The sequence below is a fragment of the Alosa sapidissima genome, chromosome 7 (assembly GCF_018492685.1).
Source record: "Alosa sapidissima isolate fAloSap1 chromosome 7, fAloSap1.pri, whole genome shotgun sequence".
NCBI lineage: Eukaryota > Metazoa > Chordata > Actinopteri > Clupeiformes > Clupeidae > Alosa > Alosa sapidissima.
Genome location: NC_055963.1, coordinates 18345823 through 18372605, shown reverse-complemented (window position 1 = coordinate 18372605; position 26783 = coordinate 18345823). Strand labels below are relative to the sequence as shown.

Sequence of the window (26783 nt, the reverse complement as noted above, 5' to 3'; positions counted from 1 at the left end):
TTCACGTCTGCTGTGCCCACAACCTCAACCAGCCCAAGCATTTCTTGTTTTAATGAACTTAGTTTAGTCATCAGTGTTTATGTACGGGAAAATGTAAGGGGAAGTGGGTTAGCGCAATAGCCTGTGCACGTCTGGATTTAGGAGTAGAGGCAGTGCATTATGGGTAATATGTTGGATACTCCCGTCCATCCCCAAAACAAGCCTTGCGGTTTAATTTCACTTCAAAGTTTATTTGACATCAACAGCACTAGAGTACAGCTCATCCCCATATATTTTTTTGTTTTTTGCCCTCTTCGTCAGTACACCCTTGACAACCCTGCCGTACCGTAAAGATCTTAATAGACAGAGTTGACAATCTTCAAATACATGGTTACAGAATGACATCACAATGCATCGTTTGAGTCCTCTAGTGCTGGCTACGTTTTGGCACAGATACGAATTTAAAGAGGATTGCACCAAAAGAGTAAAGGGGGGGAGGGGGTCGTCTGTACATGACCTCACTGCTGTGTTAAAAGTGCATCATTGCTACCAACTTCGGTTTAAGCACAAATCCCCCTGCCTTTGCTCTGTAATCTTGGCTGCTGAGGTATCAGAATGATATGAAGTGATTTCAGCCAGCCATGCTTTTCCCCCTCTTTTCTTTTATATGGGACAAGGACCCCTGAACAAAATACTACAGAGCAATATGGAGGTAAAGGTCTCGCCTTTTAAAAGTGGAAAATTAGAAAAATGTTTGTAGAGGGTACAACAAAAAGCTTTCACAGGTTTACAAATGTTTGCGGATGTTTGCAGATGCCAAGTGATGCTGCTACTCTTTAGAAGGTCAGATGAAATAACACCCTAATTGTAAATAGTTTAGAGTTGTATTGTACCTTTCCACAGCTGTTATCTGCAATATTTGATCATACTCAACAAATTACACTAGAACAAAGACATAAGTTAAACCTTGATAAAACTTATAAGTAGTTGATTGGACACCCTGATTTCATCCCATCCTCATACAAAGACAAACTGCAAAGACCCTGTTCTACATGCCAAATATCATAGAGGATGTTCCACATATGACTGCCTTCATACAAAGCATTTACCCACTGAAAAGGGGCACAGATAACACAAGTTCCAACCACCGTTTACTTCAGGCTATTCAAGATTATAACACAGATTTGGATTTGTTTTGCTGCTCCAGATTGAAAAATGTAAGAGTTGTAGTTCATTCAAAACAGTCAAACCTCTTCGGGGTCCCCCTAGCAATCAAGAGGGAATGGTGTTGGACACCGTAGTAGATAGTCCACATAGCCTTTCCACATAGCTTGGGATAAGAGGTGACTCGTTGCAACAGGACAGAAGTTCTTTAATAGACAACATGACATGTTCACTGTCCAGTGTAATCTTGTCTTCTCCTTGATGTTCTCTCAGCTGCAATGAGTTGGGGAGTTATTAGCAGAGACGTGTATAGTCCTGATAGGCTTGTTACTTGGTATTTTGCGGTGTGACTATACAGTATATCTATATCATAACTGTGTGGATTCCAACCAGTTTGAAGGGACTACGGAGTGGTGCACTTCAAACGTTATTTTCTGACTCAAAAATAATTACGAAGAGATGTAAATACTTAATTCAGCATCGTCTTTCACGCTTATACCCCCCCACCACCAAGGCCACTCCATAACGGTTAATAATCAGATGATTTCCTCAGAGATGCACTGGATGAAGATGCAGTCCAGTCGACTGCCTGCTTCTCATTCAGTAAGTCTGAAAAGAGTCACATCTCCAAGCGTGAGAGAGAGGGTGGGTAGGAGGGGACACTTCAAGAACGGCTAGCGTAGCTTCCAGACACCATCAGGGGGAATGGGAAGAGGGGTGGGGTATGGGATGCGAGGAGAGGAGGTTTTTCTTTATCGTTCCAACCCCTGCTGTTCTACTTCTCTCTGTAGTGGAGCAGGTACATCTTCAGTGGCTCGGGCAGGGGCAGGCTGAGGATCTTCTCTCTCAGCGGGTTCACCTGAGTCTCCATGAGAAGGACGCTGCCCTCCCTCCTCCCGACCTCGTCCTCGTCCTCCTCCTCTTCCTCCTCCTCCTCCTCCAACGTCGCTGCTGCCTCCTCGTTGTTCTGAATGCGCTCGCACACGGCCCGGCAGATGTTCTCGTCGCCCTCCTCATCTTCGTCTTCGTCGTCCTCGACCTCGTCGCTCCCCGACTGGTTGTTGTTGTCGTCCATGGGGCCGGGGATGAGGCGGGTCATGAAGACGTAGCGGTTGGTGAGCAGCGAGGTAGCGTCGCGGTGGTCGCGCCGGCGTTTGTGCCGGGAGCCCGCCCTACCACCGCCCACACGGCGCGGTGGGGGCCACGTCCCTGAGAGGCTCTTCTTCAGGAGGTGGCGGATGGTGATGCGGGACAGGTCCTGCAGGCTGCGCACCTCAAACATGGGGGCTGTGGAGAACACAGAACCACACATCTACTTTAACACTTCACTCACTGATGGAGAGAACCACACATCTACTTTAACACTTCACTCACTGATGGAGAGGCCGTTTTAGAACAGTGTAGAGGACAGAATGATACTCATATCCATACACCGGGAGAACAGCCGCATATCTCCAAATAAGTGTGAAAACACAGTAAAAAATAATAATATATAAGTAAATAATAGTAATAGTACTCACGTAAAGGCACTGCCCTGGGTTTGCCATTTTGGTTGTGTTTAGGCAGCACAAGTGGGGCGAAAGACACAGCAATAATCTTCTTAGTATCCCAAGAGTTGTAGCCCGTCCTGGTGATCTTGGTTAGCTGACAGCAGAAGGGGAAAAAAGTGTTGTGTTGATCTCGAAACGTCCTTAGACATTGTGTGTGTGAGAGAAAGAGAGATAGAGAGAGAGAGAGAGAGAGAGAGAGAGAGAGAGAGGGTGTGTGTGTGTGGCAGTGGTGTAGTCCAGTTCGCTGTAGTGGGTATACTGTGAGCAACAGCCTATTGTTTAGGCATCCTATAGTTCTCAGGGAGACAGGTGGGAGAGTGCTGCCTTATTGAACAAGATTTGTCAAAAATTATGTTACAAATGTATGTTGATACATACCCTTGGATATTTTAAGTGGGTTATACTGAAATCTTGATGCTTATACTGAATAGACTGGCATATCATGTACACTACACCACTGTTGTGTGGTGTTTATGAGTATGTGTGGTAGGCCCAGCGGTACCTTTTCCTCCAGGGGCAGCACCAGGATCCCTCCCACTTTGAGCAGGTTCTTCATGTAGTCCTCGTGCTCCTTTTGCACTCCGGCTCCACAGTAAACTCTGTCATACTGCCGGGACTCAGGTGCGATCTCCAGACAATTCCCCACCACAAACGAGGGCTCGCAAAACTCAAACCTGGAAGCACACCAATCATCTGATTAGCATGTGTCTGTCTCTAATGCCTTTTCCTCCAGTGTAGGTGAGGCCAAATATGTTTATGATAAATGTTACATATTAACGGTCACATCTCAATCTTTGAGGAAATAAAACAAATCCTCAAATGTACTTCTATCTGCATAATGATGTTAAGATAATAAGATCAGCTACAACCCATCAATCTTCCCTCTATCTGATGTATACTATCAGAAATATATAATGGCTTCACATATAGTCATACCGTGGAATGTAGACACATTGGTGAAAGCTGTCAGTGGTTATAATGAGGAACTCAAGTATACTATCAGAAATATACAGTAGTTTGACATACAGTCATATGTGAAATGTACACACACCTGTCAAAGCTGTCACTAGTTTTAATGAAGAACTCAAGTTTCTGATAGGCGTACTCAATCACATCTGAATGCAGTTCCACCCCGTGGTTCACTCCAAATGGACCTGGTAAACAGATAACAGATAAATCATGTATTTCTGTACACATTAATACATTAATATAACTAAAATCTAGCCAATTACATTGACAGAAGAATTGACTGATCCCAGGATTTGATTGATGCATGATGGTTCTAAATGCATTGGACTTTTTGACATGATGATGACATTTAAGTTTCTTATTTCTTTTCACAGAGCATCCACAAATCATGGCCAAAAATGGCCATTTTGAAACCATTCACCCAATGTATATGCTAAGTTCATATGAATTTAAACAAAAGTATACATATATTTACAGAGAAACACACTGATGATACTCAACACTTACTTCAAATGCTGACTTTTGTTCTACCCATATACAAGTATGAGTGACAGCTCATATCAAGAGCAAGCCTTATTTGTTTTACTTAAACAAATTGTTTGTTAATCTTCCTGAAATGAAGGCACGGGGGAGAGACAGACAAAATCTCACCTAGGATGAGTCCCACCATGGTGCTCAGGTAGCCCGTGCCGCTGCCCAGGTTGAGGAAGGACAGGCCCGGCTGCAGGTCCAGGGCCTCCATCACCTCCGAGTAGATGCAGGGCGCCGAGAGGTGGATGTTCCCGTGCCTCCAGGCCAGGTCCTTGTAGGCACTATCACGGAACTCCTCCAGGTAGTAGTCAGCGCGGTCGATAGCCCGGAAGGCCTCCTCCACCAGCTCCGAGCGGATGTACTGAGCCTCCTTCAGGTTGTCGATCAGCTCATCGTTGTCCTCCCCAGCGCTCACAGCACCCCCCATTGTGTGTCTGGGAAAAGGGTATCTGGATGTTGCAACAATTTTTTTAACAAATATATCTGTTCACTTACAGATTACTTTATTCATAGTGACTCACAGTTGACTTTTTTAAAGAGTGACTCATACAGTACATTTTCTTTGGGTGGATCAGGCATTTTATTAGTTTATGTGTGCAGTGGTGTCATGTTGTTAGTGAGCTACACTTTGCTCCAGCCAAGCTGCAGCAATACAAGCTAGTGGATACATGGTCTACAGTATGTCTCTCAAAGAGAGTTGAAAGGGAAAGGTAGTCAGACTAGCATATTGTTTTTAATTCTGTCTGTCTTTTATCATGCATGAAGAGTGCACATTTCAGCAGTGATTGAACCAGCAATTATTGGACGTGGTTCATTAAAAAGGGATGGTGTCAAAATATGTGCCTTATTAAAGTAGCCGTTTTCAAGCTATTTTAAAAAAGATATTTTACAAATGAGTGAAATAATGACCATATTAATCTCATTAAGGTTCATACTTTATGAGCTGAGTTCACGAAATCAAACACATTGGCTCGTCTGTAATAGCCTAGAAGGCCTACTCCTATGACATTGTATAGAATTTGTTGTGCACACCTGTTGCAGTCATCGACCATAAGATTATTTCTATTTTCGCGGAGCTTTATTATTAAATCAATCAGTTGCATTTAACAATAACATAGCCTACAACAGCTTGTTCTTTTTGAACAGCGGTGGATATTCTTTCATGTGTACAATGCAATGAGAATAACTATGTATGAATAAACAATATGTTACATTTTAATAATACATCAAATGTAGCGAGGGGCGGCTCTCTCATCGGCCTCCCGGTGCATTGAAGACAGGGAGAAAAATATGATGATGAACATGCTGGATAAGAGATCTTAGTGCAATATTTATCGCTATTAAAAAAATGCTTCGAATTGAACTTGTTTTAAGCACTTCTACGGATATCCGGACGGTGGTGCAGCGGAGCTCGGAAGGGCAAACTTCCCCAGAGACGCTACCTCAGGAACTGCAGAACTGAGAAATATTTCCCACCAATCAACGCAGACTCAAAATGCAGCTGCGCCATTGAAAAACAAGCCATTGTGTAACTAAACTTGTTTTCTTTCTCTTGTACGCTGCACACAGTACCAACAAACAAGCCCACACTTGAAACAGATCAGCTAAAACATGATTTGCACAAGTCAGACAGGTTAAATTTGGACATTGTCTACCGGTTAGTTGAGGTAGCAAAATACCCAACCCACTTTCGTCCGCAAAATGTCATCTTACAAAGGGTTACTAAAGTAGGCCACATCTGATAAAGGATAATACAGTTGTGCAGACGGCCTTTGTCAATACAAAGCATTCGTCTGATCGACGATATGGACAGTTGTCCAACAATAACAGGTAATTTATGATCATCGTGTCGAACAAAGAAAATAGTCACGAGCAACACAAGCGTTTAAAGCTAGATTGTAGTCATACCTTATGCGTTGACGCTTTGCCAACGTTGAGTAGGCTAGACAGTGTGCGTGGGGATCACCTTCTAGCTTTTCTTTTCCTTAGATTTCCTACCCATAAACATTCAATGCAAGTGGGTACAATGCTACATGTAAACATTGACCAGCTGACACTGACGTCACGGACAAAAACACTCGGGACGGTAGTTTCTTTTTTCTTTTATTTCCAAATATCTTCTTTTTTCGTGCAATTTGACACGTCCATTTCCGTAATTTCGCACGATCAAAAATAAATGGAATTCATTAAAAACGTAAATAGTTTAAATTCGAAACTTTTCGTCATGCATGTTAAACCATCATTCTGGTTTTAGTTTGGTGTTGATGTTAGCCAATTCACAGCGTCATACTAATTAGATTCTAGCATTTCGTGTCTGCGCCTAACATACTCTGAAACATGAAATAACTGGTTCACATGAATAGATGATTTTTTCGTGTGCATTCTTCCTCCAGTTTTACCCAGATCATCCAGTAGATGTCATCACAATACCTCGTCATTAGGCCCAGATTGTTATCTTTTAGGTTAGTCTAATTTCTTATTTTAGGACTGTATATTCAGAGTGAGTATTAAGTGAATTGTCATTTGTTTGTAATTCCATAAACCTATAGCTTATTCGACAGCATTTGCACACACATAAGGTACGTCTTTTGTTCACAACTTCTAAAGCATAATTACCATGTAACTATAAGGTGTAATTGACAGCCATTACACTGATGTAGGCAATAGAATTCCCTTTTATTTCAATATCAACAGATGGGCAAAGACTATTCATATGTAGCAATCACTAGCACACAACATTTACAAAATAAATATGCAACAAGATTTCCATTCATTTTTGTTCTTAAATATTAAATAAATAATAAATACATAATATCTATTTATCCCACATCATTGTGGAGGGTGTGAAAAATACTTTATGGAAAACAGAACTGATTAAATAAAGAAAAACCTTTAAAAAAGAATATCAAAAGCTGTTAGTTACAAAATATTTGCACTTAAAAAAGGAGATTAAAAATCCCGTTCTTTAAAATAAATAGAAAGATATATAAAACAATTTATTGTTAATACTTTAAAATATTGTCTCCTTTGAAACATCACGACAGAGGACAATTTCTTTCTTCTCACTGACAGATAAAAACGGTGTGTGATGTAGCATTTTGTTCGGTAAAAAAAATAAAATAATAAATTAAAGACAATAAATAGACATTAATGAATAAATAGGGAAAACAATCACAAAACATTGATAAATAATATTAAACTTACATCTCAGATCATCAATCCAAATATTCATTTCATGATAATAATAATGACACTACAAACTATTCATATAAGTGCAACGTCTATGCTCATATACCATAAATATTACTAGATGGAATGCCTTTACACTAACTATGGGACAACAGTATTATTGTACAAGACACATAGGGCTCTGCAGTGCTGCATTCTAAGTCTGTTTCAATAGCAATTTAGAAAGGGGGGTCATTCGGCATGTCCCTTGATTGCAACACATGCACACACACTCACACAAACATACACACGCACACGCGCACGCACGCACGCACACACAAAGATTCACGCCCACCAATATCCACACACACACACACGCATAATTTGTTGCTCCTGACAACCTGCATGCACTGAGGAGAGTAAGCAAGGCAGGCCAGGGTCGATTGTTGTTCTAAAAGTCAAACAGGTAGTGAGTTCCAGAATCAGCGTCATTTGTTAAGGTCAAGTCTGTCCATGAGGAGAGGGGGCTCCAAAATCACACTTTTTTGAGAAAGCAGCATCATTGAATTTTGGTCCTTATTTGAAAAATAAGCATCAGTTTCTCTTTTTCAAGAAGTAGAAGCCACCTACATAACATACATATATCAGACCTGAATACCAATTCACAGTTTCTTTTTTTTTTTTTTTGTCGTGGTGAACACTCCACAGATCTGTTGCTTTCTTCTGTCTCTTCCTGTACTCGTTCATCTCTACTTTTCCCCGATTGTTCAGCCTCCTCTTCAGCCTTCCTCTTCACACCTCGATGCCTTTCACAGCCTGGTTGATGGACTCCAACAGGGCCCGGTTCTCTGGGTTCTGGTAGCACTCCTTGTTGGTAAACATGTGCGTAAGAGTGTCCACATAGGAATCAAAGTTCTGTTCCGTGATTGGCTCTTTCTGAATAAACAAAGGGGAACAAAAACAAGAGTTGTGAGACACTGCTGGTGAAGTTGGGTGTCATTGTGTGTTTGTCCTCACTATGTGTGAACATGAATTTTATTTGTGCTCACAGTGCAAAAGAGCACACAGTTTCTACTGATAGGCTATCTGAGATTAGCATAGCAGCTAATGTTTTTTTAACACTGCAGTTAGGGCTTTATTCCCTTAATATGGAGTTTGAGCTGCCATGAAAGTGTGCGTGTGTCTGTTTGTGTGATTGATGGAGTACACTATATTTGTGTGCATGCACCAACTCAGCACACACACACACACACACACACTGTTTGACTCTTCTATTGACTCTTCGGCCTGTCTGTCCGACTCACCATATGTGGAATCCGGATGTTGGCCAGACTGCGGATGAGGGCCTGGCTGAGGCCAGACAGCTCCACGAAGAGAGCCTCATTCCTCTCCTCGATCAGCTTGTTCTCCTCCTCCATACTTTTCAAGTTCTTCTCCATGGAGGAAATCTGGGGAGAGCTCGGACAGGTTAGCTCAGCAGCATCAACATGACGCCTAGAGTCAGCCATTACTGTCACTGAGTTACTGCATCCCTCTGAGTCATCAAGACAGCTGCATCGTGATGTTCCTCAGAGTGCAAATGTCTGGTAGTTCTCAGACTTACTAACATATTAATATTACCATATTATGTGGAGTTGAGTTAAATAAATTAAATCAAATATAGGAACCTAACTTGCAATAAGACAAATGTATTACATTCACAGCTCAATATTACTGCTTTGTATTGCAGGAGCTAACAATAAACTACTTAAATTACACTTTATAACATACTTAAGAATGTTCATGCGAAAACACACTAATGAAAGCATAAATCATATATGATCAGGCAACTGGGACCGTGAAGGGGATTACTTAGGTTAGGGGACTGACCTGTGTGTGCAGGCTGGCCATGTCAGCCTCCATCTCTGAGTTGGACTCACTAAGCTCATTAATCTCTTTGTTCAGCTGCTTTATGTCCTCATCATTATCCAGGACTAAACAAGACAAATAATAAAGATTCTGAATAACCACATACAGGGTGACAAAAGACAGTAATAATTATGGCACAGCATGCAATCACCCATTTTAACATCACAATATTTTCTTTTTTAATCACATAAACATATCTTTATTCTTATTTTATCAAACATAAGCCACATTAAAGGCATAATCTTTCATTAATCTCAGGATATGTATTCTTTCTTTAAAAATATTAATATTGTCTTGGTCTTACCATCGCTGGCTCTGAATTTCTTGCTGATGTACTCATCTCCAGGTAGCTTGGCCCTCTTCTTATTGGCCGATGCCCTGGGACAGCCCGATAAGCTGCAGGTAAAGGGGGGAAAAGTACATCAGTTTTGTGGTATGACCTGCTGAAATCACTCCTCAGAGTTACGTCACCCAGCGGCAGATTCACAGCTTCCTCTTCACCGTTCCACCAAAGCAAAGAACTTTTCCTGACCCACTCTGGAGTTATGAAACCGACCCTGTTTTACGCTACTTACATGGAACACTTATGGCTTAGGGCTTTGAATTGGGCCTGCTGATCTATTTCTCTGCCTCCCTCCCTGAGTCTCTTAGTCTCTTTAGTGTCTTTATTTTACTAAGTCTATTCCTGAACACTGCCCCTGTTCCTATTTGACACAATGACTGAGGTATATATACAGTGTATAGGTCCAGTAAATTGATTGGCAACACTTTACATGGATAGTCTGTCCACAGAGAAGTAAATAATATATAAATATAATAAATATAAATGCACGTATGGTCTATGTATATTTACCTGCGGTGGGTGAGGAAGCTGCCGTTGGCGTGGCCCGATCCATCACATCCCGGCGTGGGGCAGGTGGGGCCCTCTGTCTTAAAGGCCTTCCAGGAGAAGGGAGTGCCGTTCAGCATGCCCTCCTTCTGGCGCTTGGCAGCCAGTGGGCACCCGTAGGCGCTGCGGTGGGTGGCATACTTCCCGCTGATGTGACCCATGCTGTCGCAGCCAGGCACTGGGCATCTGGAAAGGAGAGACGGGTTGATTTGGGTGGCACTTGCACTGGCAGTGGGAAGAGGACTGAGGAGAAAACATGCACACAACTAAATACACAAACTTCAATACAGTTTACATTCATTTACAGTTGTTCATTTAGCAGATGCCTTTATCCAAAGGGACTTAGAATTATGTTGCAAGGGCCATTGTCCACGGAGTAACTCGGGTTTAAGTGCCATGCTCAAGGGCACAACAGTGAAAGCTGGGTATTGAACCCACAACTTTTCAGACTACTGCATGCTAGCCCAGCTCCTTAGCCACTACGCTTCGACCCCCCAAATACTGTATGAATGGAACACTGTATCTTTAATAAAACTGACAATGTAGTTAAATGCAACAAAAACAAAACAAAACAAAAAAAAATGTACATTTATAATTTATATATTTATACAAAATATTTCAGCTGCACTGTTCAAAATGAACAAAAAAGTTCAAAGGTGTATTGCTAACATTTTATGAGCTGTTTAGTGATAGGTAATTAACGACACATGGAAAGAGGCTATTTAAAGTTGGCATAATCACACTGAAGCTTGTTTGAGCTGCGCGCAAGTCTTACTTTAAGAGTTCAGAGTCCTCTTTGTCATCCTTTGTGGGGGTGGTTTTCACTCCTCCCTTTTTGGCACGAGGGCATCCAGATAAACTGCCAAAAGAGAGGAGAAGAACATGCTCATTATTGTGGGTCAGAACAAGTGATTCATTAATGTCCAGAGAGAATCATAAGAGCCGTAAGGCTACCTTCTGTGAGAGGCGTAGTTCCCTGTGATGTGTCCAGATCCATCACAGCCTGGCGTAGGACATCTAAAGAGGTCAATAAGAGCAGAGTTAGAGTGCACATACACACATACTCAAACCATCCACACATAATCTATGACAGCCACATCAAGGAGACTGACACTTTGCCTTAATGTGATATTTATGCATTATATTCATGTCCTGTTTATATTCATTAAATCACTCCTTTGTGCTATGTGGATCCCTGGAAGAGTAGCTTCCACTCATTGGATCCAAACTGAATCAGCAAAATCAAATATGCTGTCTGTCTGTTGATATGATGTCTGTTAACAAACCTACAATCATGTTAGGCTATTATGCAACTACAAAAGATGCCCTCATCCAGATCAACTATGGGTGTGCATTGGCAAAAGGAAGTGAATAGCAGAGTATCAGAAAGGAGTGGGAGTTCAAGTTCAGTGTCAGTGGTGGTCAGTGAAGGGGCACACAGTGCAGTGCAGTGCAGAGCAGGAGAAGCTGGAGATGCATTAGAACACAGCAAACGTACTTCAGTTCAGCAGTGTGAGCTGCCATGAGGGTCCGCAGGGACTTGTCAGCGAGAGGACAGCCAGACAGACTGGAGGAGGAGGAAGAAAAGGAGAGATGGAGAGAGAGAGAGAGAAAGAGAGAGAGAGAAACACACACAGGAAGAGAGGAAGGTAAGATAAGAAGAAAGATTCTTAACACAAGACTGAAAGACTTACAATAGCAAACAATTTTCTTTCTTGTCAAGAGAATGTTTGATTTTAAGTAATCGTGTTCAAAGAATCAGAAATTGAAAGCGCTTTGGTGAGAGGTAGGCTACTGAACATTGTTGAAGTGTGTTATCAAAAGCAGATTTGATACAGTCAAGAGAAGAGGAAGAGATGGTAGGATTCACACAGATAAAAAATCACACGGGAACAAACACTACAGAGATTATCTGGATGTATGTATGAATACTCTGTGATTAGTAAATCACTTCAAACTCTTCACATAACAGCATATCACTAGACATGCAGGGCTTGAAGAAGTGCAACTCTTGTTCACAGCCCAGAGTTCAACTGAGAAAAAAAGCGAGAAGCTTTATAGTAAAAAAGGAATGTGTGGTGAAGGAGACATAAAGAAGGCCATGAATTACTACAAACAGTCACATGCAAAGTTGGAACTAAATAGAGGGAAAAGATCTGTTCAAACTTGTGTCAATGGGTGCTAATGTGGGATGAGAGACTGATTAAGTGTATTGCAATGGTTAGTGCCAAAAAGAGGACATCAGAGACATGGGTCTTTAGGTGGTGCATTCTCAAGAGAGGTGGGGAGTTAATATCAGTACTAAAGCTGTGCTTTACCTGCGGTGTGATGCATAGTTCCCTGTTATGTGACCACTGCCATCACAACCTGGTGTGGGACATCTGAAGAGAGAGGGTTGAATCAGTGATCAGCCCAATTTCTGACTGCAAAAAGTGGAAGGGCCACTATCCTATATTTCATTTCAAATAATAATAACAACTTGATGTCGAGAAAATAAAAACAGTTGGAATATGTAGTACGTTTTGGTAAGTTGGAGGAAGCCATGCACAGTACACAGTTTCCTTGCTGTCTCTCCACTTTCTTATGCTCTCTTTTTGCAGTTTGCGATTTGAAGTTAACCTTGTAGATACTATTCGCAGATATACTCTGCCTTGGATTACCACTAAACAACCCTGGTTGTACATTTGATCACTTACAGCAGAAGATCCTTCTTGGCGTCCTTCGGGGAGAACTTGACCTTGAAACTGGAGGTTGTGACCTCTCCGGGGTACTTCCTGTCCTCCAGACTCTCCTGCGTGCCGTCATCTTCCTCCCCCTCGGAGGAGGCGTACGACTGCGTGCTGTGCTCTGGCTGTGGACACACACATGGACGTTCAACATGACCATCAGTGAGCCCATTTCTACCCACAACTCAATTACACAAAATAACACCAATACAACAAAACAAACATTACAAATAAACACACTTCAATGAAGACTATCCTGAGGAAACAGAGACTCATTATGTTAATATGCTAATACGACATTGTAGCTTGTTAAGTCTTGGAAAAACAACTATATTTTAGGATGCTGCTTCTGAATTACCTGCACCATGCTTAAAGTCATGTTGTTCTTTGCAGTATACTCTGAGATTATAAAGTAATATGATGCTTTTTAAAACCTTCACAAGCTTAAGGCTACCACTACACAAACTAATTCCTCTAAGAGAAATCATAAAGTAATATAATGCTATTTAAAACCTCCACAAGCTTAATGCTACCACTACACAAATTGATTCCTCTAAGAGAGTCCTCACCTCCTCCTGCTCCTCCTCCTTCTGGTGGAGGGGCTTGGTGTAGTCCAGAGGCCCCTCCCACTCTTCCTGTTTGTATGTGTGGGCGGAGTGAGGTGAGGTGACCCCGCCCTGCTGCTGGGAGGATGACGATGATGAAGAGGAAGGGTCAGGGGACTGCACTCCTTCCCTCTTGGGCTTCTTCATGCTAAGGTCCACTGCCCCGTTCTCATCCACCTCAATGTCCATTTCCTGCATAGGAGAAAGTTTCCTCATGGTAAACAATCAAAAACGGAATAGAGAATATTTATGTGCATCCGAGTCTAGCTATTGGAAAAGGTTGTGAAACATCAATGCATTGTGCATTTGCTAAATTCTTGTTCAAAGTAAACAGAAAACAATCTAACTAATCTCTTAACTTGTTTGTTTTCAATTAAGATAAAGACTGCAAAGGAAAAAGGAAAGCTATGGTCAGTTGTATAGGCTGGTCAGGTATATAGAGGCAGTGTGTGCTGTACCTTGCCGTCCGGATCCTGCTGCTTCGTGCTGAGGTTCTCAGGCCTCTCCCAGCAGCGGGTGGACAGGTTCAGGATGGCGGTGGCTGCCATGTGCGCAGCCTCGGCGTCGTGCGAGTAGTCGTAACCACTGGAGGACGACGACGAGCTGCTCTTGGCGTAGCCTCCTGATAGGCTGTGGCTGGGTGACGAGGCTTTAGGGAACGGTTTGGCTGTGGGACGCACAGAGGAAGATGGACGCATGAGAATGGTCCTTCAGTCTACACCTGACAGGTTCAGTTTCACAACCACTATTTCTACTGCCTGGTACAAAGATCACACTAATCAACAAAAATAAACAATAGTGACTAGATTATTTTGAGCCATGACAGTACAGCTGAAAATTTGTCTATAAGGTATATATAATATAATGGCATCTGTCCACTCTATATATATTTCTATGAAGTAAACAAGGTCCTTACATTTGAAGGCTTTGGGTGAGGTTTCGCTGGTGGGCATCTTTGGGGCGAGCATTCGCTTGCCAAACACTTGCACGTCGAAGCTTGCATAGTCAAAGGACACCTTGGAGTACTTCTCCAGCTCCTTGGCCAGGTTGGCGCGCGGGGTCGCTGGCACCACATTAGGCCTATAGCTGCCGTACTGCGGGATTTCCAGCTGCTTAACAAAGCACATGGGTCTGGGAGGGAGGAGGAGGGGGGGGGGTTGAGAGAGAGAGAAAAGAGAAAGAGAATTATGTTAAATAGGCTATTGGAGTCAACTGGGAGCCATTAGTTCTCATAAGGCATAAGTGTGTGTGTGTGGGTTCTTTTTCTGGGACATAGTTCTGCTGTAATGTTTTTTTTTTTGTCTTTTTTAAACAAAACTGTTCTTTCCTGGCCTAGTTTCAGAGCTGAGACAAGAGAGCGAGATAAATTGTTATTAATTGAAACTGACTTCATCCTGTGGTCAGAGAAATGAGGCAGTATATGAGTGGAATGATACATGGTGATGGCGATAGACATTTCCAGAGCATACAGAGTGATGAGTGCAGAGCTGAGGGCCAGTGTGTGTGTGTGTGTGTGTGTGCGTGTGTGTGTGTGTGTGTATATGTGTGTGTATGTGTGCCTGTGTGTGTGTGTGGCGGAGGTGGTTGGTTACCTCAGTACTCTGTCAGAGTGGCCTCCTGCGATGGCTGGCTCACTCACTGAGGGCTGGCTAACATGGGGCTGCTTGTCGTGGCTCTTGTCGAGTTTCCTTTGCGCTGCGATGGGGCAGCCTGATAAGCTGGACAGAGAGAGACACAGTATGAGGGGAATCCTGCGTTCTGATATCCTCGTGAATGAATTTAATCAAAATATATTAAGACTAGAGAAAGAGCCATTAACTGTTAACCTGTCATTCCCAAGGGCTTAAATCAGATTTAAACTATTACTATTTATTTTTTTTGAGAAAGGAAAACAAAAACATAATAACAATGGAAGCTAATTTCACTTAATGCACATATTATTTTCTGTGTAAACGTAGCACGGGCTGTACCTGCGATGCGTGTTGCGGTTGCTATTGACGTGTCCCTGACCGTTGCAGCCTGGAGTCGGACACTTCAAAACATTTTCATGCATGGCCAAGACTAGGGAGTGAGAGAAAGAGACAGGTTATATATTTATGAAACTGTTGGAGAACAATACTATTAAAGGTGCTTTAAGCGATGTTGCAATGAAACATTTTTGTCACATACAGCAAACATCACCTCACCATCCGCTAGCTGCCTGTGCCCTAAATACAAAAAAACAGCTCCAAAAACAGCAACAAAAACAACCTGGTGCAGCCTGGGGGGTATTCCAAGTATGTGGTTTAGTGACAAACCTGGGTTAGTTAACTCAGAGTAGGTGGTAAACAGTGTTGGGCAAGTTACTTCAAAAGCGTAATGGATTATTTATTACTTGTTACTGTCATCTCAAAGTAATTTGTTACATTACAATATTACTGTCTTTGAATTGTAAGGCATTACACTATGTTTACATTACTTTCACCAAAATAACAGGAAATATGGATTTGGTGTTCTCAATAGATCTTCATGTGTTCAATGCAGCTCATTACATGGCAGGAGGTGATGTGGTATGACATAATGACTGAGCTAGGCTTAAGGCTAACAAAAGAACAATATACAGTAATGGTTGCAGTTATGGCTCATGGGACAATGTAGGCCCCAAAGGCCAAAGGTCACTCACAACTTAATATAGTAAAATATAGCCATAGTGAAATTGTATGTTGACTTTAAATGGTTCTCATCATTGCTGGTTGCCTATCATTCCACTTACAGTGGTGTAAACTTAATGCAAATAGTTTGAGAATAATGGCTACGATCTTTGTCTGTAAAAGCAACATTTTAGTTATTCTCACTACTTGAAATGAGAAGTATAGCCTAACCATGTTAGATCTGTTGCATGAATGGCAGAGATAACTCAAATTCCCTTTATACAGTCATTTAAACAAGGCAATCAAATTCCAGGACCAGCATAGATTACTTTTTTTAATTCTTGGATAATCTTCTCTGGTGCCAATTGAGCATTTCTCAATTTTGGATTAAAAAGCAAAGTAACTTCAGTTACTGAGAATTGTACAATGAGTAAAATATTACTGAAATTGTATTGGTAATGCCTTACATTACTGCATTACAGCAAAAAGCAATGCATTACTGTAATTACATTTCTTTTTTAATGCATTACTCCCAACACTGGTGGTAAACCTCCTAATAGAAGAGCTGTATGGCTTCATTCTCCTAACAAAACAATACCATAGGGCTCTTGTTGTAGGAGGTTTACCACTTACCTAGGTTTATCATTAAACCACGTACTTGGAATACCCCCCTGGACCATAAAAACACAACAAACTGTTCCAGCCAATCCCCGTGAGATGCGCATTTAGGAGAGTTGCACAGGAGGGAGAGGGAGGGAGTAGCGAGCTAGCTCTCTGTTTTGTTTGAACGTCAACAGAAGTGACATTACCCAACATGGCTTAGAGCACCTTTAATGTGTCATGTATTACTTAATGTCTCTCAGGTAAGCAACAGGAGACACTGAGAGAGAGGGAGCGATGAAAACAGAGACAAAAGACTGACAAAAGAGTGAGTGAGAGACAGAGAGGCAGAAGGGAAGAGACATAGCTAGAGAAAATCTGAGAGATAGCCATCGAGAGAGAAGCAGAAGATGGCTGTCCAGTGCACTTACTCTCTGGAGGAATCCTGTCCTTGTGAGGGCAGCCGGAGAGACTGCGATGGTGAGGGTACAGCCCAGTCACATGACCTGTGCCATCACACCCTGGAGTAGGACACTTCACCTCCTTTTTGTCAGACCTAGAGCCCTCTGTAATAGGACGAAGGTGGACACTTCAGCAGGACTTTCTCTTGTCACATTATTTAAGAAACAATGCACATGAAGTGATATGCAAATTGTGATATAGTACTTGGGAGACCTACGAGTATAACAAATATAACTACCTATGCTAACACAGCTAACCTATGATGAGCTATTTCAATGCACTTTTTTACGCTTCTCTAAAATGAGAAAGCCCTTTAATTTGACTAGTAAAGATTAACTTTGTGGCCATTACTCCTACCTTTCCCGTAGTAAGGCCTGCGTGGCGTGCTGTCGCTGGCCTTGCTGGACCTCTCGTCCTGGCTGTGGTAGGACAGGGGCTCTGAGGAGCAGCTCTCCTCCGCAGCTCTCTCCACCTGCTCGGCTTTCAGGGCAATGGCTTGCTCCAGGAGCCCCAGGTTGCCCTTGGTCATGTCGTACGTCTCTGACTCGTCCGTGACCTCCGACCTGTGAGAGACACTGTCCATTTCCTCCTCTTCCTCCTCCTCCTCTTCAACCTCGTATTCTTCCTCTTCCTCCTCCTCGTCCTCTTCCTCAGAGTGCAGCTCGATTACTACAGTGGGTGAACCCTTGTTAGAGCCGTGCTCTTCGTCTTCCTCTTCGTCTTCGTCATCCTCTTCTTCATCTTCCTCCTCCTCTTCCTCCATCAGGTCTAGTTTCTCCTCATCATGAGGCACCACCTCTGACTGCACCTCCTGGGCAACAGCAGCAGCATTGAGCGCGACAGGCTCTGCTACCGTCTGCTCCTCCTCTTCCTCCTCCTCTTCCTCCTCCTCCTCCTCTTCACCATCCTCCTTCTCTGTGTCTTTGGTGGGCAGTCTTTGATAGTTCCCGCTGTAGTACTGGTGGTCGGAGTTGTTCTTCTGACCTGAGCATTGTCTCTCCTCCTCATCCTCTTCCCCCTCGTCATTGTCGTCTTCCTCCTCCTCCTCCTCCTCGGCGGCAGTCGGCTCTGGGCCCGAGTCGTTCTTCAGCTGCTGCCTCATTCTGTCCTGCTCGCTCATCTCCTCGTCCTCGTCCTCCTCCTCCTCTGCTGCCTGGATCTCCTCGGCGACCTGCAGTGCCGCCTCGCTGTCTGCCTCCATAGTAACCGGCTGGATGGGTGTGGTCTCCTCTGGCTCTTTGGGGAAGTCTGTATCAGAGGGTGGGGTGACTTCGCTCGCTGGCTCTTTCTCTTTAGGATTAGCTGGTGTATTTTCATCTGTCCAGAAAAAAAAGACAATTTGATTACATTGTCCTGCTTCATTTTAAACAGAAGGCAGAAATATTTATATTAGTTTTTTTTACCATTTCTAAGGTTTATGTTCATACATATAGTATGTATCAGGCATCAACAAACTTTCATCAGTGGTAGCTGTGCATTTACTAGTGTTTGCAGGTCTGAGCTTTTTTCACTTAGAGTGGCATATTCAAAGTCCAAAATAAAACAGCAACGGCAGAGCCATATTGGTGTTAGGTGAGAAATACATGCAGAACTATTTCATCATGTTGCCCATTTCTCTCTCTCTTTATCTCCTTCTCTCTCTCCTTCTCTCTCTCTCTCCTCTCTCTCTCCGTACCTTCCTGTCGCTCAGCAGTGCTCTCCTTCTCAACCGCCTCTGTGTTCTTTTCAGCGGCTGCCTCCTCGTCAGACTCGGCTCCTTCCTCCTTGGTCTCCGCCTCGCTGCTCGCGTCACTGTCGCCGTTGAAGCCATCGTCCATGGCCAGCTTCAGGGGATTGGACTTCTTCTTTGGGGCAGGTTGATTTTCGTCCGCCTCTGCCTCTTGTTTCCTTTTCTTGGCCAGAGGGCAACCTAGCACGCTGCCCAGAGATGGCAACAAAATGGCAGGTGAACTTGTGGACACTGTGGTCAGACATTGTACTTGATTCTGATTGGTCAGTCGAGGTACAGTATTTGGCTGTCTGTTATATCTGACAAATAGCTGGAGCTGTTTATAAGATGACTGGCATAGGAAAGCTTGTTGTATTAGTGAAATAGTGATCCAATAGACTACAACAGACATCAATAAAGTAACTTTACACCAATAATAAATCCTTCTCAAATTCATCGTCTTCATGAAATTACTGATTTATTTGGCAGCTAGGTGTGTGTGTATGACAACATAGAGACAGATCATCATTATTGCCAAATTTCCCTCTCCAAGGGGATAAAAGATGACATCACTTTGTGCTGTGTGACTAAGCTATTGCCAATATATTACACATCCTGCCAACAGTAATATTTTATTGACTACATTTTTCAATTGTTAATTGATGGAGTATATGAAATTACCTTCTGTGCCGTGCATATTTTCCACTGACGTGACCCAGGCCATCACATCCCGGAATAGGACAACTAAAAGGAGACCAAACAGGCAATGATTGATTCTATGCTCAAAAAAGCCATTCCTCCAAGGAGTATGCGAATAAATATGATGTGCGGTGTGTTGCGTTAGTTCTTAAAACAACATCGACTTTCAAAATGAGCATGTGTTCTAAGCGAACAGATGGCCCCTCTCTCAGAAGTCCCAACAGGCACCGTTCAAGAGGAATGTGTTTATTAGAGAAGATATACGATGTGGTAGATTTGAATTCTGTTTTATCTTGTGTCTTAATCAAGGATGTTTGATGGTATTCATTAAAGTGGTTGTAACAGTGGCGCTTATATGAGTTATGACCAATTATAATGTTTGTTTTTTTCAATACGTACCTCAGTTCTTGGCCAGCAAGCTCCAGGGGTACTGTAAAGCAAAAAGAGCATAAGGATCAAAAGAGGAAAGAGAGAGATGGCATATTCCAGCAACCTCTCACATCTTAGATATCTAACAAACTCGGATGGTGGTAGACTAAATCATGTCGTCGTGGTGATGGGCGGAGATGACGTAAGGGACCGTGTGAGGGGGACGTACCTCGGATGCCCTTGGAGCGCGTCCGCGTCCGCTTCTCGTCTGCATCCTGACTCATCTGCAACACAGACACAGTCAGAGACGTTACAAAAACAAAAAAAAATGTCTCAGTCTCTCCCTCCTGGCCTGCCTTGGTCTGCCCCTCCCTTAGCCACTCGATTCAGAATACAACTTTGAGACAGATGACATTGTATATTTCAATAAAACTTTGATATAAAGCCTTAGTTACATGGCAACTTCACTTGGTTTATGTAAATACAACGTCTTGATGAACCGACTGATTCTTCATCAGTCAATACTTGATTAGGTATGGTAGGTACTGTATATTGTAGCTATACCTTGTAGCTAAAACACACCTCCTTTATTTCTTCAGATGGTTCCTTCTGTGTGTCAACCACCAGTTTCTTACCTCATCTATTCTTAGTGCATTACATCCCTCTGTTTCTCCCTGCCCTTCCTCCTGTCTGTCTCTAACCTTTGTTTCATCTTCCTTTCATCTGTACATCTCCTCCTCTCTGCTTCTCATTCTCCTTCTCAAAGATCTCCCCATAAGTGGCTCCTCAGATACAATTGTTTTCACACCATCTGTACCATACTGTAACGCTCCGTAGCCATTTAAAAAAAAAACAGATGTTGGGATCCATCCCTTGCTGTTAAAAGGGAGGTATCTAATTGTTCTGTTCAGAGGAGCTTTCAAGCTCAAGTTACAGCTGATAAAGACACACTCCATCCTTCTAAATATGCTCTCAAACACCCCAATCAATACCAACCCACTGTACAGTTCCTTTTCAAAAGGAACTGAAGGAGGGACACATAGAGAGAGAGAGAGAGAGAGAGAGAGACAGAGAGACAGAGAGAGAGAGAGGGGGTGGGTCCTATAATGTCCAATAAGCACCATAGCACCATAAGCACTAATACTCTAATACAACATATGTACTCATGATAGTGCTACAGTCAAAATATAATGCAGGGCATTCACAACTTTCCTCCTGTAACAAAAGGCATTCTGTGTTATTTGTGTGAGTGTGTGTGTGTGTGTGTGTGTGTGTGTGTGTGTGTGTGTGTGTGTGTGTACGTGTGCGTCTATGTGTGTGTGTGCGTCTATGTGTGTGAGTGTGTGTGTGTGTGTATGTGTGTGTGTGTGTGTGTGTTGACTGAGAAGTGGAATTGTCCTCACTTTGCCTCTCCTCGTCCTTTTGGTCTCACAGCTGCTGTCTCTGTCTCCTCTCGTCCACCTCTGGTTCAGCAGCTGTCCTCTGAACTCATTTTCTGTAAGGGGGTACAGCAATTTGTTACTCCCATTGTCTTAACAGCCTTCACTATAATGGTATCCATTAATGGGAAACTCAGTTAGGATCAGACCTACAATATAGCAAATGTCTGGTCATGGAAATTGTGCCATTGTTCAAAACGATGATGAGAAAGAGTTTGGTAATGCAGGTCACTCATATAACCCAATTAAGGAGAACATTAGTACAGAACTGAAAGCACATTTCTCTCTCTCTCTCTCTCTCACACACAAACACACACACACACACACACACCACACACACACACACACACACACACACACACACACACAAATATAAACTAGTGGTCCACTAAAAAGAAGGCAAGCAAAGCAAGGCAGGGAGATACCCCAAGAGACACACATTCTGTTCTCTTCTCTAGTCTTTGAACACTATACATCATCATATGACACGACTTGCGTGCCTTCACCGTTCTGGTGTCGATTAGGACTCTCCAAAAGAGAGGAAAGCCGCGTCCCAGCTGTTTCACTCGATTGCTCATTACTGGCCGCCTAATACGTTCCAAGAAGCACCTGGTGCCCTGTCGCTGTCAAAACGGTTTCGCATGAGAAACCCCGGAGAAATATGATCAGTGAAATAAAACGTTTATTAGTGGAATAAACGAAGTTTATCACGGAAAACTTTCGTCAAATTAGATACATCTAAGATATGACTATCAATTAGATACATCTAGATATGACTATCTAAACCGATGAGCAAGGCAACCTTAGATCAAACAAACTTGATCAATAAAAAAATATGTAGCCTACTGTTCCACAAAGCGGTGAAAAACAGAATTCATCACAATTCAATATGGCTGAATGCAATATGCCGGAGGCACTAGTACAGTAGCCTAGTCCAAGACCATCTTGGACATTTATTTTTATGGATGGATGGAATAGCTTTTTCATGGAATTTTTACAATTAACCACAAATTGAGTATTTTTTGTAACAAAAGACATCATAATTGCAGAATTGGTACAATTTCATACAGAACACAATATTTATTAATCGAATATGTACGTCTGAAGTCTTTTGTTCCGTAGGCCCCGGCATCGAAAGCGCAGCATCCAATTGCACGTAACCATTCCTTTCACAGTTTGTACAGTACCACGCCTATGAGCGATTTCCATCAACCGAAAAGCAAAAAACCTTCCGCGGTGATAGAATAGGGGTGGACCTACAAATGCTAGTCTTTTGATCGGTTCGCTTTGATGGTTTCCCCTTTAGCGCTAGCGGAGAGCTACCTGTCATTCTAGCGTAGCCTGGACGCTTTGTTTACCCTGGGCCACAGGCTTCTTTGGGTCCCTAGCTAACATCAGAACAAGTTCTATCCATGCATGGTATCAAGCATAGATCATGCTGCAATATACACGAGAGCACCTGCTGCCAAACTCAGAAGCCTACCAGGCAGATCACTTCGGTAATGCAATAACGTTTTTTGTAGGCCTCGGCCGTGGTTCAGCAGAGTCGGTACTCCAATGAACACTGTAATGACAAAACATAGGCTTAAACTTGCGTTTAAAGACGCTGTCTGCTTCGACGGGTGTTTAGTTTGGCCAGACTTTCCCATGACGCACACATCCAAAGCGTCTCTAAAGGCTTCGACAGAGCGCCATACTTGATGCTTCCCACATAACAGTATTTCTTATAACTTGCATAACCATTTCAGTCGATAAAAGCCATCACAACAAATATTGTTTTTACACAAAGCAGTAGGCTACAACAACTTCAGACTATCAAGTGCTTCACACAGGATAGTTTTCTGTCGTTATATAGACAGGTTAGACCTTTGGCCGTCATAAAATGACCACACAGCTTTAATTTAGACCAAAAGGCCTTAGAAAACTGTTAATCTGCTAATAGATTATAATAAATATGAATATCAACTCTACACCTCTCTACGCCTTCAGTAACTGTCATTCAATATGCCAGTCAACACACTTAAAAGGCTTCTGGTAATGAATTGCATCCCCATCATACAGCTAGACCGTGTATTATAGTGAAATGACAATGGAGAATGAAATAGTAATATACACACAAAAGCTACGAGCAACTGCTTCTTTAAGAGATTACTAGCCGGGCGTCCATTAGGTTACAAAAAACAGCAATGGTGGGTCCGTTAACGCACCGAGGTATAAAATGAATATAAACGCACAATGAGAAAAACTACATTTCTGCAACATATGGTGATGTAGACTATATACCATATTCCACAGTGTTCCATAGAATCCTTTATCAAAGAGATGGCCTTTTTGATCCAACTTCAGTGTTGAACACCGTCTTTAGCGCTTCGGTAAGTCGCTGTCTGACGTTCAAAAACTCAGACGTCTCGATCACATCCAAACCACAACGTCTCCACGGTATAGATAATGTTATTCACCTATTCTAAATCGGAATGTTACAAATGAATACCGATTCCATCGTCTCCATTGCTTTGTCGACGAGAATAATATAACTTACCTACCGTTCACGGGCCATTGTTCACCCCTCCTCTCCCCTCTTATGTTGTGACATCATCATAGTAAAACCTACAGCATAAGATGGGCAGGGCTTCTGATATCGCCTTGCACCCCCACTATCGTATCACACAACACACAACGGCTCTATCCTTTGAACATAATTCTTATGCATATACTTGGATTTGCTGATATCAGACCCACAAAAGAGATAAGGGTAACAACCATTGCAAGCGTGCAAAATCGCAAAATACTATGCTCTATAATTTTTGAAGTGCCATTTGTAGGCCTATCATTTGCAGTTAACAGTTAACTTTTGGCATCCGCGATCGCATTACAGAAGAGGGAATCTGTTACAGTTGTCATTTGAGAACCCCCATCGTTATACACAATGGTACTGCCCAACCATTTCAATACATCAACACCGAAAGGACACGAAAAGAGTTTGGGCAAAAGCATGTTTGCCACTTATTTTACATTCATACTTGTAATATAGAACACCAACTATTAAACCTAAAGTTTATGAATGCGATCAGCAATATAAAGTCGTCCTCCTCTGTAATGAGAGATTTTGTTAAGATTCCAGGAACAATGAATTCATGTCGGTGCTCGAAGTGAACGATGTAGCTCTACGGAAATTCAGGACCCAAGACAGCGCGAGCAGTGATTTCATTTCAGTACCATGGACAGAAACGCACATTGCTCTGCGCAGCCGGTCAAAACGGTCTGTTCTGATCCACTGTGCTCCTAATAATATTCGTGCTGTTACCTATGCCACATGGCCTCTGATCTGGACTGTTTAGGCCTTTATGTTTATCGAAAAGAAACATGTGCCGTGTTGCCTACACGTGTGAGCAGAAATGTTAACTACGATTTAATATAGCCTAGGTTTATTTCGGTGCGTTGTTTTCCGTAGACCTTCCAATTTATGATTTCTGTTGCCTGGGTTTTATGAATATTGGTTTACGTTTACACATGGCGAATGTCGTTTTTTAACAAAGAACTACTTTGTTCTGCGCAGTAATACCGTGGAATGAAATAGGTCTGCTGCGGAATAGACGAACGACAGTTATCTAGCTGGGTTGTAATGACTTCCATTTTCAGCATTTTGCAACTCATTGCCTGAGTGCAGAACTTGCCATAGGCTAGTTATTTCAGCATGACTTAAAATATTATTTAGTTATTAATAAACAGGGTATAATAATTATTTGTTGAAGGCTATCATATATGTTGTTTTAAACATACACTTGTTGTTATTAATTAGTCATAATGTTAAATTGAAGTTGTAGAAAGTGTAGAAAAGTTTGGCATAAAGTCTGGTGAGGTTGTTGTCAAAAGCAACTCTGAAAGACTTTTTGAATATTTAATGAGGCTCAACTTCTACGATTACCAGCTGGGACTTTTTTTCTACTCGGCCACTTCGTAAAGCTCATCACAGATGGACAGCCCTGTTGCAGTCGCATACAATTAAAGCTGCGGGCTGCTACTACGGGTCTGAGTAGGAGTATAAATATTGCATACGGTGCGGCTGAATGAATAGGATGAGGGAACCCCCGACTCACCCAAGTCCCCTCCCATCAGAGACAGATGGAGTGATCTGCCAAGCCGGCTGGCCCTCCCTCCTCCTTCCTCCACTCCACCCCACCCCTTCAACGCACACACACACGAACTTTTAATACGCCGGAGGACTGACTTCGTCCCTATAGAGTTTGAAACACATATCCTCGAGGGAACAAAAGTTGCCTTTGTCTGAAAACTGTCTGGACTGCTTTGAGTTTGGGGAGTTTTGCCCAGCACAAAGAGCCCCGGGTCAGCTGCTGATTTAGCACAAGTGTTTCATTGTAGAAAAAATATATCATCGTGTTAGGTTGACCGTGCCACCAGACAAGTTACCATCGAAATAGTTATGACAGAAATCTGAACGAGTGTTAATCGACAAGGGCAATAGTTCTGTAGAATTGTTAAACTAATAAAAAGGCTGATAACAACGCCACTATGTCATCACATCGTTATGATAATAGAAACGTAGGCCTATGTATACATAGTGGAAACAACAAATAAACATCTTTAAATAAGACCATTTTAAGTTGGTACAAAAGCTGAACAGGCCTACCTAAATACAGAAACTAAAGTTTAACAACTTTCAGATTAGACCATCTGTTTCTAGCGTCTAGTTATGACACGCCGAAGAAACATTTAGAAAAAAACAGAGTACTGACCTAGAAAACTTCCGCACAGCTTCATCTTTGCGGTGATTTTATCGTCCCTCACACCGCCCTCAAACTCTGAAAACTTACTTCACTCCAGAGAAAGTTACAAAGGGTAAACTTACAAGACTGGGCGGGGATATCACCAAACTCTGCGCCTCCACCAATCAGAGCCTCACTGGCGATTTATTGTCTACTTTGTCGGCCTATCAGAGCTGAGAGCTCTGTCAGTGTCTCAAAACAATGACCATTGAAAACGAAAACAAAAGGTTAGTAGTGTCTCCTGCAAGTCATATGGCAAATCCAACGACTTCCTTTTTCTTTCATCACGATTCCCATCAGCTGCCTCTGCATAAGTCAACCAGAGTTTTCACTTGTAATGTAAGTTCTCGAAATATGTAGGCCTACGTGTAAAGAACTTTTTGTCCTCACTGATTAAAGCTGTATGCCCTTGTGGGCCAGTTTTAGCAAGTCATGCCTTCTTTTATGCTTTATGTATATGTATACAGTATTTATCACACACACAAGGTCGAGGATATCTTCCATTCTGTTTGCTAGCATGATGAAAAGAGTAGGCCCTACACTGGGATAAATAAATAAATAAATAAATAAATACATAAATAAATATGTAAATAAATAAATAAA

The 26783-nt window shown here is 42.4% G+C and overlaps 2 protein-coding genes across 7 annotated transcripts; both read right to left on the bottom strand.

The window, feature by feature from the left end:
- Positions 1-209: 209 nt before the first annotated feature.
- On the bottom strand, positions 210-6522 carry pcmtd2a (protein-L-isoaspartate (D-aspartate) O-methyltransferase domain containing 2a). Of its 2 annotated transcripts, none has more exons than XM_042098629.1 (6): positions 6102-6522; positions 4314-4642; positions 3745-3847; positions 3196-3367; positions 2664-2787; positions 210-2430 (listed from the first exon to the last, which is right to left on the bottom strand). In XM_042098629.1, exons 2-6 carry the CDS (start codon positions 4618-4620, stop codon positions 1919-1921), a joined length of 1218 nt encoding a protein of 405 aa, XP_041954563.1. In that variant the 5' UTR covers positions 4621-4642; positions 6102-6522; the 3' UTR covers positions 210-1918. The 2 variants fall into 2 exon arrangements, with proteins under 2 accessions (XP_041954563.1, XP_041954564.1); XM_042098630.1 differs by having other exon boundaries at positions 4314-4627.
- A 588-nt stretch (positions 6523-7110) lies between these two features.
- Positions 7111-26212, bottom strand: myt1a (myelin transcription factor 1a). 5 transcript variants are annotated; one of them, XM_042099272.1, is made up of 23 exons: positions 26151-26212; positions 21361-21452; positions 20187-20241; positions 19988-20018; positions 19571-19633; positions 18857-19098; positions 17539-18498; positions 17151-17285; positions 15460-15550; positions 15082-15207; positions 14406-14620; positions 13948-14156; positions 13454-13681; positions 12855-13009; positions 12477-12539; positions 11657-11725; positions 11113-11175; positions 10934-11017; positions 10123-10401; positions 9574-9665; positions 9231-9334; positions 8666-8809; positions 7111-8297 (listed from the first exon to the last, which is right to left on the bottom strand). In XM_042099272.1, the coding sequence occupies exons 1-23, from the start codon at positions 26173-26175 to the stop codon at positions 8154-8156; spliced, it is 3669 nt and encodes a 1222-aa protein (XP_041955206.1). In that variant the 5' UTR covers positions 26176-26212; the 3' UTR covers positions 7111-8153. The 5 variants fall into 5 exon arrangements, with proteins under 5 accessions (XP_041955206.1, XP_041955207.1, XP_041955208.1 ...); XM_042099273.1 differs by having other exon boundaries at positions 10123-10344; XM_042099274.1 differs by lacking the exon at positions 26151-26212 and adding an exon at positions 23936-24044.
- Between the last annotated feature and the right edge of the window lie 571 nt (positions 26213-26783).

Excerpts from the sequence above, each read along its gene's own strand:
- pcmtd2a (XM_042098629.1), bottom strand. The coding sequence starts at position 4,620 with ATGGGGGGTGCTGTGAGCGCTGGGGAGGACAACGATGAGCTGATCGAC. Across the intron at positions 3,848-4,313 it reads CATGGTGGGACTCATCCTAG|GTCCATTTGGAGTGAACCAC; the intron begins GTGAGATTTTGT and ends TCTGTTTACCAG. Across the intron at positions 2,788-3,195 it reads TGCTGCCCCTGGAGGAAAAG|CTAACCAAGATCACCAGGAC; the intron begins GTACCGCTGGGC and ends TTCTGCTGTCAG.
- myt1a (XM_042099272.1), bottom strand. The coding sequence starts at position 26,175 with ATGAAGCTGTGCGGAAGTTTTCTAG. Across the intron at positions 21,453-26,150 it reads GCTGTGCGGAAGTTTTCTAG|AAAATGAGTTCAGAGGACAG; the intron begins GTCAGTACTCTG and ends ACCCCCTTACAG. Across the intron at positions 8,298-8,665 it reads ACATCCGGATTCCACATATG|AAAGAGCCAATCACGGAACA; the intron begins GTGAGTCGGACA and ends TTGTTTATTCAG.